At 40.9% G+C, this 15,906-nt stretch overlaps 1 protein-coding gene across 2 annotated transcripts in view; it reads left to right on the top strand.

Annotated features, from left to right (window-relative positions):
• PPP6R2 (protein phosphatase 6 regulatory subunit 2) overlaps nucleotides 1–506 on the top strand; it is a 159,943-nt gene extending 159,437 nt beyond the window's left edge. For both annotated transcript variants that reach the window (XM_030537294.1, XM_030537206.1), the window contains exon 24: nucleotides 341–506. In XM_030537294.1, coding sequence (XP_030393154.1) covers nucleotides 341–392 — 52 coding nt within the window. In that variant the 3' untranslated portion in view covers nucleotides 393–506. The remainder of the gene's footprint in view (nucleotides 1–340) is intronic.
• Nucleotides 507–15,906: the final 15,400 nt, after the last annotated feature.

Genomic DNA, 15,906 nt, shown 5'->3' with positions numbered 1-15,906 from the left:
GCCAATCGAATTGTACAATATCCAGTGAATTTTATATGAGTGCACACTTGAGAACCAGGAGCATATGGCTTCTAATCCTTGTTTGGCCTTGGACATCTTTACTGCAAGTTCTCCATATGTAAAATGGGGCAGTCCAATGCCGTACAAGTGCTTAGTTATTAATGTTGTGATCATGGCTATTGAAAAAACTATATGCTGGAAGGATGGCTTCAGTGTCACAGAAAAGGTGATTTGTCCAGGTGAATGTCCGGATCAGTGTAAGGTTGAAAGGGGGTGAGTGGGTGGCACAGCTGTCTTAGTTCTTTAATGCTTATTGTAATACTGTTTGTTTTTCTTGTAGGAAAGAGGAGGTCTTGCCATGTGCTGAAGCCACATTAAATGGCCCTGCTTGATGAAGCAAATACAATGGGACATGTCTGATCCAGGCCAGGCTGCTACCTGGTGATGCAATTTGTCAGTTTTTTTCATTTTAATTTTATTTTTTAATAAATGCTGCATTGATGAGAGAGCTGGCATTCAGGACCAGACACACGATTTCAACACCAACAATCTGTTCCGGAAGACACTTGTTTTGTCTAAATGTAGCATTGATCAGTTAGTCATCACAGGAATGACTCGGCCCTACCCAAGGAAGCCTTCTGCCTAATTTTAGTACCTTGTCCCCCTCTCTCTTCTTCCCTTGTTTTCTCTTTGGGGTTCAATCCTATTTTCTTAGTGTTATTGCACACAGTATTCAGCTTCTCTTCAGAAAAGTAGCAGGTCTAACGCTGGGACTTGGACGGTGCGCAAGAAGTCCTGCAGTCGTGTGACCAAAGTTCCTGATGGAGCTGTCTTTGGGCAGCATTTGCACCGCTTTTGTATAGCAATAAAGCCTTATCAGAAACATTTCATAGGAGGTAAAGATAAAACAAACACTTTAAATGGGATGAGGCAGGGAGGGTTGGGGATTTTTGGGGGGGCGGGAGGGGGTGAAAGGGAAGACAATGACATTGTGTCCCAAGCCAGAGGCCAGATAGCAAAGTTAGTGTAACACTGAACTGTCTTCAGCAGTGGGCTGTCTCTGCATTCCAGTGAGTTGCACAATGCTCTGTTTCTGGGGCGTGACAGTTCACTGCAGGAGCTTGGAACATTTAGCAACTGGTTATTTCCGTCCACGCCATCAAAACTCAACCCTGTGGATGTTGTCGTCCTGCGTTGGGCTGGAGAGCGTGCAAAGACAGTAGCATGTTGTGTTTGCCATCTGAGAGGACAGTCACCCCAGGACTGCTACCATGCAGGGACAGGAGCTGACGTGGCACAAACAGGTTATCAGGTGCTTGCTGGCTTTTTGGAGACTAATGTATTTTCAAATTGATATGGAAATCTTTTTGTTCTGTTTTTAAAGTTTTTAATGGATGCAGGAACAGCCACACTTTTGCACTTTGTACCTAGTGACAGCAATGGAGAATGATGTGGCCCCAGCACAGGACTCCTGCTGTTACGCCCCATGTAGACGGTTGTGGAGGGAGCTGGGGAGGCACACTGCTCCAAGGAACTGTGAGGTAGAACAGTGCAGAGAAAAGGACGATACCTAGAACTGCCCGGGAGCAAGGTCATGTCAGGTTGTGTACTTGACCCTGGAGCAAAGGAGTCTCTGCGTAAGCATGAAGTACCCAGCCTGTGCTGGCCTCAGCAGTGAGCTTGTTCCCAGCCTGGACATGTGCCCTAGGTCGTACGGGTGTAGAAGATGGGCCACTTTCAGTACCAGGCTCAGGCTCATAACAGCAGACTGCCATAAGTTGTTCTCAGTCTATGCTCCTGTAGGCTTTGAACACGGAGCTGGGCTTGCTTTTGTGTGTAAGCTGTGTGCTGAAACCCACCTGGTCACATTTGAAATGCCACTTATTTTACTAGTCCAAGATCTAAGCTGAAGAATCATTCACTTTGGCATAAAAGCATGAGGCTTGGCACATAGGTAGCCAAATGGCTTATTTTCAGCTGTATTCTCATCTGTGCGAATCTGAAGGCCTTCACCTTGTGAGTATGAAAAATAGCCCTGACATAGATCTGTTATCGTGAGCAAAAGCACCCCAGCCATATTTCAGTTTGTTTTTTAAAATATTTTATTTTGAAATGCATGATGTGGATGTACGTTATGCTGCATATTTAACATTCTTAAAAGTATATTGGTATAGAAAAGTGAAGAATGAAATGTTCTCCCTTATCCCAGCAGAACAGACCGACTTGGTATCAGTGTCTGGAAGTGAGGTGCCCACAACGCAAGGCTCTCATTTATTTGTCCAAAGATACAGGTTTGGTTTTGTTCTTAGGGTAGACTGAGGATTGCCCGTATTGGAGTGTCAGAAATGAAGTCCAGAGTGGCTGGAAGTAAAATGAGATTACGCTCAGCAGCCCTGTCAACTTGCAAGTTGTTATTGAGGCAGTTTCTTGCAGCTGATACAGCTTTGTCGTCTCCCAACTGCAGTTATTTGGTAAGCAAATGTTTTCCACCTCCATTGTTCTGGAGGCCCTCTCTCCCTCCTTCATGCAATTGAAAAGAAATAATTGAAAGATGCATTGTGCTGGGAGGGAAGCCTCACACTCACTGTTGGTTGTTCCCCAGGCTGTTCAGAAGCCAGTTTCACTTCACAGCCAAGATTTTCAAAAACAGTTAAATGATTAGTAACTTTGAGTGCCCAGTTGGAGATGTCTTAGAAGAGTCTGATTTTCAGAGAGTTGAGGTTCAGCAGTTTATAAAAATCAGGCCTCTTTAAGATCCCTTAAGTTGGGCACTCAAAAAAATTTACTATGTCAAAGCGGAAGTGTTATTAACCAAGTACAGCAGAACGGCAGCTGATCCCAGCAGTTTTTGAAATCCATGGCTGGGTGTCACAGCCCCATTAAGTACCTGGCGAGGCCAATAGCTTGTTCCCAATCTCTTCCCAAAAAGAACAGGAGTACTTGTGGCACCGTAGAGACTAACAAATTTATTTCAGCATGAGCTACAACTCACTTTTTTGGATGCATAGAATGGAACACACAGACAGGAGATATTATACATACAGAGACCATGAAGAGGTTTAAGGAGAAAAAAAACTTTTGAAGTGATAATTAAGTTGACCCATAGAAGGTATGAGGAGAACTTAACATAGGGAAATATCAAAGATCTACAACCTATCCTTAAAGATGATCCCTCACTCTCTCAGATCTTGGGAGACAGGCCAGTCCTCGCTTATAGACAGTCTCCCAACCTGAAGCAAATACTCACCAGCAACCGCACACCGTACAACATAAACACTAACCCAGGAACCTATCCTTGCAACAAAGCCCGATGCCAGCTCTATCCACATATCTATTCAAGTGACACCATCATAGGACCTAACCACATCAGCCACATCATCAGGGGCTCGTTCACCTGCACATCTACCAACGTGATATATGCCATCATGTGCCAGCAATGCCCCTCTGCCATGTACATTGGCCAAACCGGACAGTCTCTATGCAAAAGAATAAATGGACACAAATCTGACATCAGGAATCATAACATTCAAAAACCAGTGGGAGAACACTTCAGCCTCTCTAACCACTCAGTGACAGACTTGAAGGTGGCAATTTTGTAACAAAAAAACTTCAAAAACAGACTCCAAAGAGAGACTGCTGAACTCAAATTAATATGCAAATTAGATACAGTTAACTCAGGCCTAAACACAGACTCGGAATGGTTGGGTCATTACACTAATTGAATCTATTTCCCTATGTTAAGTTCTCCTCACACCTTCTATGAGTCATCTTAATTATCACTTCAAAAGGTTTTTTTCTCCTGCTGCTGATAGCTCATCTCAATTGATTAGACTCTTCCTGTTGGTATGCATACTTCCACCTTTTCATGTTCTCTGTATGGATAAATATCTCCTGTCTGTGTGTTCCATTCTGTGCATCCGAAGAAGTGAGCTGTAGCTCACAAAAGCTCATGCTGAAATAAATGTATTAGTCTCTAAGGTGCCACAAGTACTCCTGTTCTTTTTGAGGATACAGACTAACACGGCTGCTGCTCTGAAATCTCTTCTCAGTTGCAGTTCTTGGCCTCCAGGGGCTGCATTTCCAGCTGATACAGTTCTGTGACTGAGTGCAGCCTGCTTGGGATTTCTTTGAGTGGAGAAGGGGAAATGTCCATAGGAATCTGGTCTTTCTCTTGGCTTGATGCAATTTCAGCCACTGCAATAGGGTAAGTTGCATCAAGTCTGCAGTGTTAGTAGCAGATTTTAACCTTTTATGTTTCATATTCATTAGCTTTGAGCATTGACTTCAGGTGAAAGCTTTAAAAATGTCTTTAAAACATATCCAATAAACAGCTCTAAATGGCCCAGAATATATTAGGAGTGAGCCCCAACCTTCTCTGCACAGTGTGAATTTGGAGGGGCTCTTTATCTGAAAAGACAATAGTGAACTTGGTCTCTTGTGCCTAATTAGTGATTAGGCATCTTGTAAATAGTTAGATGAACTTTGAGAAATGCCCAAGATTTCTTGCTTTTAAAACAGTGAATGATTCCTCCGTATTCTGGGGCTTAGGTTCTGAATTATACCTCATTAACTCCACAGCATTGTCCTTCCTATCAGCCAGTGAACTGAGATGGAAAGTAGCTTTTATATGTTTTCATCCTTAGTATCTTGGAGGTTGTAACTTAGCACAGAACCCGTCAGGTGTTGGTGTCCTTGCCTGACCCAAATGATTTTATTATTAAGCTACGCACAAAACTCTGGTTGTCTGTATATAGTCAACTCCCTGCTATCTAAATTCACGTACAGTATGTCTAGATTAAGGTCCCCCTGTCTCCAGTTCATGTGGCATACAGTTTTTCCATTTGGTCCTCGTTGCTATCTGAGCTTTCTTCCAGCCACTTTAGGCTACAGTCTAGTGCTCTTGTTGTGTTGCGGTCCGGCCATTTGATTGCTGTACTGTATCCGGATTACCTTTCGTGGTTATTTCCCTCTAAGGGATAGCGATTGACTTAACCCTTTCCTAGGCCGTGCTATGCCTTGTGCAATCTCCCACTTGCAACAAAGATGTTTCCGTTGTTTAGATGACAGATTGGGACTTGCTTTGACCATTGGAGGTGTTCTTCTTTGGATGCATGCTATACATCTGGGTCCTCCCATAGGGTAAGCACTGTATCCTGGGGAGGAATTGTTGCACAAGGTTGGAAGCAAGGCATATTCTCTACCAAAGATGGATTTATTTACACCCAGCTGTATCCTTCAAAAACAATTTTAGACTGGGGCAAAATTACGATCAGATCATGATCAGAAAGCAAGGAAGACTGAACAGGAACTATATTCAGCTCTCTCCTTCCCCATCTATATTCAGTATTTAAGTCTGATCATATCTATATGGTATGTATAATTTGTTTAGTTTTGTGTGTGTGTGTGTGTATATAAATAGCATAATCCAGATTTCAATATATATATGTACGTTTATATACACACACAATTGGAAATTGTATGAAACTTTTTGAAATGGAGACTCAATGCACAAAGAATTTGATTTACATATGTATGCACAGGTACATATAAAACTCCCAAGACATGCACAGCCATATTTGTTGGTTAAGACTGAGGCTGATAGACCATAGCTTTTGATGGCAAAATCTGTTTTATATATTCTAGTTTAATAATTTTCACCCAGCAGGGCATTGAAATAAATGGATTGCAAAAGTGCATTCGCTGCAAAATGACTGATTTCATCATTACTCCTGACATCACTGCTGCTGTACAATACTTTATCTGCCAATGTGCTTTCGTACTGGAAGAGGCAGAGGAGTTGGTTGCACACTTCGTAGAGAAACATATACAAATCAGCTGTCATTAAAAAGTTCTTATGTTGTAATGACATCTCACCTTGAAGCTGGTAGGACTGAAAAAATCCTTCATCCTTTCAGGCATCGTAATACAATCTGTGGACTTTTGGTGAGTCCTGTCTTGTGATGTCAGTTGATCATTATCAAGTGTGTACGACCACTCTGTTGAAAACCAGGGTATATTATATTTGCAAAAAAATTAAATATGTGAAAGGCAAATCTGTGGTAATTGCTGTCAGGCCATCCTGTTGTAGAGATGTATCAGAGAGAACTGGTTAGGGGGCATGGGAACTTGCAAACTCAAGTTGTTGTGTTAGAATATTTTGCCTTGCTTTTGTGTAAACCTGTTTGTCTGAATTCTCTTTCACGTCGTTCTGTTCAAGATTTGGAGAACGCAGAGTGCGCTGCTAGCAGGGAGACCTATTCTTACAGATTGAATGGGACTTGGAATTGCTTTCTCAGGTGTGCATTCCCCTGCTACAAACATAGAGGTATGGTTCACTTCAGAATTGTACCACCATAAAAACAAAGGATACTTGAACCAAGGATATTTGGTTGTGTTCAGCACAGCTGTCTGGAAAGCACATGAAAAGTTGGTGAAGTTTTTTTCTTTACTCTGCCTTGTCTGAACACCCTGTTGATGGCATTCATCTCAGTCAGAATGTTTGCGACACAGGTGTAAAATTTGCAGGCCAGGGGAGAAGAAAAGGAAAGCCAAGGCCTACAGTTGAGATTGTAAATGTGGCAGTACAGTTTGCCTCCATTATCAGCTGGTGTCCAAAAATAAGGTTCAGCAAGATGGCCAGCCAGTTGTAATTGAAAGCATCATCTAGCTTATTTAACAGGTTGTACCTGGCCAGAAATTCTGGCTAATAGATAGCTGTCCGTGAGCTGCTCACTGACATCTACTCCAGAATGGTTCTCCTATGTTTCTTTCTAATGTTCCACTTTCCCTCTAGTTCCCCTGGGCAGAAGCCTCTTGATTTCCTTCTGCCTTTTTAGTAGTTGGAGCCTTTGTGCTCTGACGTGTGGTTTTAGGATCCACAGCCCTCTGCAGGGATATCACAGATTTTGCTTCCCTTCCTCATATTGTGCAACTTTTCCTGCATTAACTCTCCTCCCTTTGTACTTTTAATTATGGCTCCATCTTCCAGGAGATGAGCCATTCTACTCCAGGCATAATCATGTTTAAATGAAAGCATCCCCATTTCCCTCACTTGTCCAGCGATTCTAACAGAGAAACAATTGAGTTACAGCTGCAGAATCCACAGCAGCTCTGCTGACCTTGTTAAGGTGCATGGTGGATTGTCAGTGTTGATGTTAAAGAGGGGGCCGAGTGGAAGTGGAAGGAGAAGGGGGCCTTATTGCTGTATGTATTCTGATAGTCAGACTTGCAGCTCAGTGTCACGAGACTTGTAGAGTTCTTGTTGTTTCAGTTTAATTTTAAGAAAAAAATACAGCAGCTTGTCTTGTAATTTTTAACCGTTGTTCCAAAGAATAGGTTACCTTCTCCTGTTGATCTTCCCATAACAGTGACCTCACTCTGAACGGCTGAACTATGTTCCAGTCAGTTGATTTAGTCTCTAGCTGTTAAGACAGATTTTGCTGTGATTTTTTCTTAAAGTGTCTGTAAAACAAAATGAAACCTGGTGTTCACAATGGTTTTTTGTTTGCCCCAGCATCAGTTCTCTGTGAAATCCTAATTGAGCACTTCATTATTGTTCTGAAAACATGTTTTCCCTGGTTATAGGCTCTCACAAGGCAAGCGTACTGCACAGATTTATTCTTTCACCAGGGCCAGCTTTAAAATAAAATATTTTGGATGGGTTCTCTCCCCAAAGTGAAAGTTAATTTCTTAAGTAACCTTGACCCTTTCCCCTTTACCAGGGGAGGAGGGCTTTTAATAGGGGGATGTGTTGTAAAGGTTGCTGCATAAAGTCGCACATTTGTTTGCTATTTAGAGGGTACAGTATAGGTATTTCTTGCCCTGGCGCTGTACAGTGCCACTCTAACCTCTATAGCAGGGGTTCTCAAATTGGGGGTCTGGACCCCTCAGGGGGTTGCGAGGTGATTACATGGGGGGGTCGCTAGCTGTCATTGTCCACCCCAAATCCTGCTTTGCCTTCAGCATTTATAATGGTGTTAAATATATAAAAAAGTGTTTTTAATTTATAAGGGGGCGGGGGGATGCATTCAGAGGCTTGCTATGTGAAAGGGGTCACCAGTAAAAAAAAGTTTGAGACACTGCTCTATATAGTGTTTGAGTTTGCTTAGACATTACACACTAAATTTTCTTATAGCAAGTGGACAATTATCATGCTCCTGGGGAGAAAATTCTGTGGGTTTCTAAACAACTAGCAGAGGGATCTTTCTGTGATTTCTGTGTTTTTTCTCAAGAAACATGCACACAGTCTGCTGGGAACAGCTGAATACGAGAGAGCGGTGAACTGGGGGTGGGGGGGATGTAAAAAGGCAATATACATTAGTATACAGGGTTTACTGCTACTAATTGGTTTAAGCGGGGTCAAATGACACAAAAAGCTTACCTGCAAAATGGTCAATAGCCTAAAAACTAAGTCGGTGACACGATAATACTTTTCCAAAATGCTGTGTTGCTGTTGATATTCATAGGAAAATGCATTTCACGTTATTGGTAGTTTGTCTTCTTGGTGAAGGTAGGATCGCTTCTTCCTTTTCCAGGGATGGCCTTCTCTGAGTCTCAGCACTTGCATGGTTTCCCTAATCAACTTGTAAAGGGATTTTTTTAAAACCATGTTACTCAGACTGCCTAGTAATCAATAGCCTGGTTTGGTAACATGGCTGCAGGTAGGCTGGGAAGAATTTAGACAGTAATTAGTAAACGTTCATAATTCCCTTGGTCTGACTGCACAATCATCAGGTAGCATCCGTGGCTTTTCCCCAGCTCTGTCTGACCAAACGGTTGCAACTCTTTGGTTCAAAAATGGACCTTGCTCATATGATTCATGCCTTTGCCACCTTGAGATGAGACTGGTGCAGAGGACTCTACGTGGGCTTACACCTTCCAGTGATTCAGAAACTCAGGCTAGTGCAGGACACAGACACCCTTTGTTACCAGCGCATGATGACAGTACTCTGTGGTCTGCACTGGACTGGCTGCCTCCTAATTTCCAAGTGGGATTTACGCTGTTTGGTCTGACTGGTATAGCCCCAGCTGGCTTGGAACTGACCTGCCTGAGAAGCCCGCCTCTCTCCCTGTGTGATGATACCATCATTGAGACCAGCAGAGACACTCAAGCTGGAGTCCTCTTGCTGCTGCCAGTGAATTCTCTGTATAGGTCGCTTGATTTTGGTACTTACATGCATACCCAGTGTGAATCTGTTTGGATCTACAGCGTGCTGTGAAGTTTCATCTGCGTTCCACAGGCTTGGGGGGAGAGGGGGAAGTGGGGTCATTCAATGTAAGTTTTACAGGATGGGGTAAGACTGCTGATTTGTTTACCTCTTTTTAAGAAATACATTTCTGATGCATATAAAAGGCACTTAGAACACAGAGAGAGTGACATTTGTGTTACAAAGGTAATCATACACATAAAATTGTTAATTTCTCCCTTTGCCCAAAAGAATTCTCATGGTTCACTGACATTTACAGCGGGGGAAAGTAACAGTGCAACATTGCTGGAGGACTTAATTATGAATCTTACTAATTTTTCAACTTCTGCAGTTACTAAATTTAAAATAACTTGGAGTAAACCCCATTTTATGTCAACATTCATAACTAGCAGTCAGACTTTTCTAAGCCTTCCTATGGCAGGTAAATTCCAGTCTCCATTTATCAGGAAACCATGTAAACATTGGCGTCATTGTGGATGGTGCCTTAATCAAAACCCAGAATGATGCTGTGGAGTGATTTTTTTGTAGCCCTTGGATACCCCTTAGAAAGATCTATGCATGGGTGTCACAATTTTTTAAATTTAAATTGAGCAGAAGTTTCTAAGAAAATTTTTTTCAAAACAGGCAGGGCCCGATCCAATTCTCATTGACTTTATAGTGACTAAAGTTTCTGACTTTTTATGGGGGAAACTGGAGTTGTAGCTTGAGAGAGAGAAATTTTCATTAGGATCTGGCCTCCACCTTCAGCATCAGGCAGAATGCCCACTGATACGACATTTCCTAGTAAACTCCAGTAGAGACACTATCACATACTTAAACACACACTTTCTCTGATAAAGTGAGGAACAAAAATAAGCTATTTGACTGGCTCCTGGTTGTGCAGTTACCATATTATGGCCAATTAGGCTAGAACTTGTTTACCTCATTACTGACAGGGCGGTGTATTAATAAGCCTGACCTAAAAGTAAAAACCTCCCAATCAATTGAATTGAATTATATTTCAGAATGACCGTTTTTCTTATTTTCAGATTTTTAAAATGGACTATAAAAATGCTGGAAAACAGGCATTTTTGTAAAATGTATTTTTATATTTGATTGCCCAGGAGAGAGGATTTTTCCTGAAATACTGCAGCTTTTTGTAAAAGGCAGGATCTCGGCTGTTTTAATTTGACAGTTGTGTGCATGTAAATGATTAAAAACATTTTTCATGTGGTTCTAATGATTGAGTAGAACATTTTAAAGATTTTGGTAATCATAATAATTAGTTTGTATTAGTGCATTCCCCACTTCGTTGGGTTTTGAGTAATTGCGTTTCATGCATCAAGACGGTCTGTTGCCAGGTATTGGGAAAATTTCTCCTAAATTAGACCACTAACGGATGCAAACTTGGGATATAACTAAATCACATCAAATGTTAATAAAACTTGAACAGAATTTGAAATAATGATTATTTGTATGGATAAATTAGTGACCCCCTGTGAATATTTTCATTGAGTTTTGAACATAGGACCTCAACCTTGCAAACACTTAATTTAGTTCAACGAGTCTACTCACATTAATAAAATTATACATGTTTAAATGTTTGCAGATCAGGGCCGTAGGAAGTTCCAGGAAAATAGAGAGGGCTTTAACGTAAAATAGATAGATGGACAAAATACAACTTGGTCCCCATGAGCCTCTGATGTTTTCTTTTATAGAATATGTTCTGACCACTTCTGTGTGAGAGCACTATTATGTACTCGGGGTTATTTTTAAAATGACAACTGTGTTTCTCTGATGCTACAAGCCCTGGGTCTTCAGCCTCAGTATTCAGTGGTGGTTTTATAAACCACACCTTATCACATGGTGATAATGAGCCTGCCCTAAGTTTTTAACCCTTTAAGTGCCCATCTCTTTTTTGTCGTAAGGTTTAAATACTGAACTGTGACTGGGGCCTGGCATATTTTTAAAACTTAGATTGACATAGAAAAAGGCCTCAGGGGTATGTGAAAAGTTCACACTCCTGAGTGCTGTCAGTATGCCAACCTACAGCCCCAGAGTAGAGGTGGTTAGGTTGGGGGAAGAATGCTTTTGTCGACATAACTATCCTTGCTCAGGCAGGTGGAGTCACTATCGCAAAGGAAGAACCCCCTCCGTTGCTGGAGTGTGCAGCTGCAGCGCTGTATGCCACTGAACCCCCGTTGTGTAGAGCAGCTCTGACTTGCCAGGGCAGTGTGACCACCAGAGCAGAATGTCCTCATGCAGGACATCACCCCTCTTTTCTGAACTGAGGCCAACTGATATAGTTTTCCAAGTTTTGTTTCTGAAATGTTAGTATATTAGCCACCTCCAGTGCAGTGCATGTCACCCCTCTTCCTGCACACTTCACCAGTCACCTTACAAAAGCCCCCAGTTATTGTACTCAAATCTTTAATAGGCAAAAAGATCAATATGGCTTTGACTGTCAGTTGTCACAGCATATCCTCTGAGGCCTCCTTCGTTATCTGTGCCACGTCAATTCAAATCAGAATAGTAATAGCATTGAATTTGCCCTAAAGATCTGTTTTAATTTAGCACACAAACATTATTCGTCCCTAAACCATTAACACCAAGAGAACTAATGATTACCTTGTGCTGTATATTTATGTAAAATGACGGCCATAACACATTAATGACACACATCTGCATATTGTATGAAAACTGCCAGAGTGAGCCTAGCATTTGCACGGTGTACTAATTTTATTTGCACATTGTAGTACTTACTGTTTTAGTAAACATCACTGTAAATTTTAATAGTTAAGATATTGTGCAGTTTCTGGAGATGATTTGGAAAAAGAAATATTAGCTACTACTTTAACTCCTAAGAGAGCTAACTTTACAAAAGGTCTTGAAATGGTACTTTTCTAGATTAGACATGGAAAGTCCCTGTAGGTCGTCTTGGCTGTCCAGCAAGGCTGTTCTCTACAGTATATTTTCCCAGTATTGCTTTGGCCAATCAATTTTAAAATGTTCCAGGCAATGGACTGTTCCACATGTAACAGATTTCCGTTTTCTGATACATAAATTTTCCATTTATTTTGTCCCATCACTCCTACTTATTTCCTTTTAGACCATGCTAAATAATTCCTTTCTCCCCAAAGAGAGATCTAGTCTGAGACAAGAAGGGGTGTAGGGGGCGGGGAGGGAAGGAAGGGGTTAAGCCACCTGCTACCTGTGAGTAAATGTTAAGTGTTTCTTGTATCTAAACATTAACAAAAATCCATCTGCAAAACTGTTCACCTAATTCAGAAAGTATTTTTCTACTCAGACGTTTCTTGAAATCTCCTGTTGATTTTTTGGAAAAACCTGAGTGGTCTGGATAGCCGCCCTACCCATTGTGTAGCATCTTGGCTTCTTCAAGGAAAAGATGCAGTGTTCATGCATTGCAGGATAGTGCTCCAGGACATCAAAGGAAAGGAATGCTTTCCTTCTTTCAGGGGACCTCATCAATATGGAGAATTAGGGAACAGAGACATTTCAAAAGGTCTGAGTCACTCATTGCTGCTCACAATTCTTTGTGAGGGATCTTGAACACTTTTACAATGAAAATGAGAAGTAGTAACATACACAGAACCCAGAACACTGTTTCTGCATATCAGGACATTGATGAGTGACTCTCTGTATGTAAAAGGGTGATGGATAGCTCCTGCTACTTGTAAGTACAAGTGATAAGGTAGGGAGAAACAAGTCCTTCTGAAGGGTCAAAAAATCATGTGCTTAGATGCCATAGCCAGAAGAGCTTTAAAAATACATATAATGAAAGGTTCATTTCACCTGCATACTGTAATTACTGTAAATCCTGCTTAACTGTCTAATCTGCAGAATCCTTTACCTGTATACTCTAAACTGAAAATTAAATAGTGCTCGTTTCAACACTTAAAACTGATGAAAGGTGATTTAAAACTCTTTGCCTAAGAAAATGATTAATCATAGCTTTGCCTTTAGCTATAATATTATTTAAATCTTTAATGATTAATTTAACATTTAAATTAAAATAGCATTCAACTGACAGTATGGAATTAAATATTTTCCACTTATCAAATATTCCTTCTCTGCATCTTGCTTCGGGAACGTCAGAATCAGATCCATTCGAAAGGCCTCCTGTGCAGCTATTTTATTTCCTAACATTTTCATCTGTCTTTAACCACAGCAGAACACATTATTGAAAATTAATGGAAAAGTACAAGGATCCTGTTTAAATTACTATGAACTTTACACTCAAAGCCAATCCAACATAAGTCACAAGGCCCGACCCTGCAATTTGTCCTGTCGTCTATGGATCTGTATTCCCATGAGAAATGCCATTTATAGCATTAAGGCTCCTGACAAACGCACAAATCAGATTTCTAGATGAGGGTTACCATGAAGTAGGATTGTTTTCGATCACTGAATGTTCCTGCTTGTTCTAATACACATATAAAAGATGTAAACATGTAATATATTAACCAAACAATTCTAACCAGAAGCTTTATTTGTTATTTTAGCAAATGACATTAGTGTTATGTATAAAATTACTTCATTCATGATTTGTGTCACAGTAGCGCCTGGAGGCGCCATTGACCTGTGCACTATATAAACCCATTTTAAAAGACATGACTTTGCCCAATTCCAGCGCTGCTGAAAAAATTACCTTGTCAGCATATGCCACATACAGACAAGTGCATATTGAATATAACACACAATAAACATTACTGAGGGAACTGAAATATGTCACCCAGTCCTGTCCCTGCAGTAGTTCTAAGTGCTAGGATCTGGTCTTTGATAATTAACAAACCGTTAGCATATTCAGAATCAGATATCATTTGCAGAAAATAGTCACTCCAGCCTCTCCCTCTGTGTCACACACCTTCTCACCCTTCCTCCTGTGGCCACCAACCTTGAATGAACACATCTGCAGTCCCTCTGCAATACGTGCAGCCTGCCTCTTGGTTACGTGAGAAGGAAGGTGCTCGCTAAGATGGCTATAGGGTACCTCCTCCATGCACAGTCCCACACTGAGTGCAGAAGGCCAGTGAACCTGCTGCATCCTTGCAAGGCTGACACCAGGGGCTAGAACTGAAGGCCTGTAGAGTGTGCACGTCTATTTCAACTCTCTCTTAATTGCATATGATGTTTCAGATAAATATATGATCAGTTATTAAAATTGGGCCTCCAGAACCAGTGGTGGAAGTACATTTTCACTGGAATAGGCTGAGATCTAAATGTGATTGTTGTAGTTTAATTCCAAAGAATTTATTGTATGGGGAAACCAGACTCTGAAAATTCCATCCTCAGTGGCACTGGAGTGATGGTGGCAGAGCGCTGCATTGTGTGTGTGTGAGAGAGAAGAATCTCTAATGACAAATTTGTAAATAATATTTAATCAAGTTTCCCCATTTTTAGTATTTTTTTAACATAGGAGTAGAACATCAAAGAAAATGGACATTCTAATAAAATGAAATTGTTGGGGTTTTAAGAAGGAAACTCTTTTCTGTGCCCAGCAATTCTGGCAATGAAAATACAGATCTCGAGGAAAGAAAATGGTTTAATTTCTTCAGTGTCTTAGATATTTGAATACATCTTCATAACTCCTCCAAATGATCCATTCTCCTATCTCCTCTTGCAGACAGGCCCAAGAAAGGAAAGAAAAGTGCAGTTTAACTGGCTAGCTGGTGAAATCGGGCTGTATAATTCTGTCAGGTATGTTAATAGGCTCGGTGGTGGCAGCTCTGGCTAAGGTATGAGATGGGGGCTGTATCCGATAGCTTACACAGAGGAAAGAATTACATATTTAAGGAAATGCTGACCTAGATGAGTTGTTTGTGGTTTTCTGTGGCGTGTTAGAGATGTTAGTTTCAGGTGGAGATCTTAAGTATCAGTTATTAATGTATATAGGGATTATTTATATGTTTTAAACTTGGTTCTACAACCTAAACTTAAAAGAACTGCCAGATTTTCATGACAGTTCCTACTTGTTTTTTGTATAAAACACACAATCATAGGTACAGAAAGAAACGCAGAGGTACTAACACACAGCTGTGAAGGGACGGGAATTTTTTTGTGACCCAGCAGAATACCAGGTGTCTAAACACACTCCAGCAGAGCTGGGGTGGGATTAGTCAATCCAAGAAGCAACATCCCCATTTTCCTACCACATTACACCTCTTTTAACCACCTTCTGTAGAAAGGTAAAGATGTGTTAAAGGGGTATTATCAGGTTGAAAAAATAAACGTACCCAGCAGTATTAACACCTTAGATCGTTGTAACTGAAATATATATTTTTTTAATCCAGCTCACTTTTCTCATCGATGCTGTGTGTTTCCTTTTGGCATTTCTTGGCTTGGTTGATGAAAAAGCTTTTCGGTTTCATTTTTGTTTCTGGTCAGTTTTGTGGCTTGATGTTCATCTACTAACTCAAGGCTGCAGTTTGGGGGTTGCTGGTATTGAAATCCAAAGGAGCTGTTTCCACTGAAATATAAAAAGCTGCAGAAACATTTCTCTTGAGCTGAAGTTTTGTAAAACTGTTCTAACACATCCCAAATGTTGGAGTGAAATCAACTTGACAGGGCCTCTTTACCAAGGCAGAATCACGTTCCTTTTTATAAATGTTGGCAGTGGATGGCATCCGTATGTTGAGGCAGAAAATACCCATGATTCTAATGAATTTCCCCCTATACTAGGGTGTATCTGCTCAGGCACACA

This window comes from Gopherus evgoodei, chromosome 1 (assembly GCF_007399415.2).
Source record: "Gopherus evgoodei ecotype Sinaloan lineage chromosome 1, rGopEvg1_v1.p, whole genome shotgun sequence".
In the NCBI taxonomy this organism is placed as follows: Eukaryota; Metazoa; Chordata; order Testudines; family Testudinidae; genus Gopherus; species Gopherus evgoodei.
The sequence above is the reverse complement of the archived record's forward strand: the minus strand, read 5'-3'. Positions and strand labels throughout refer to the sequence as shown.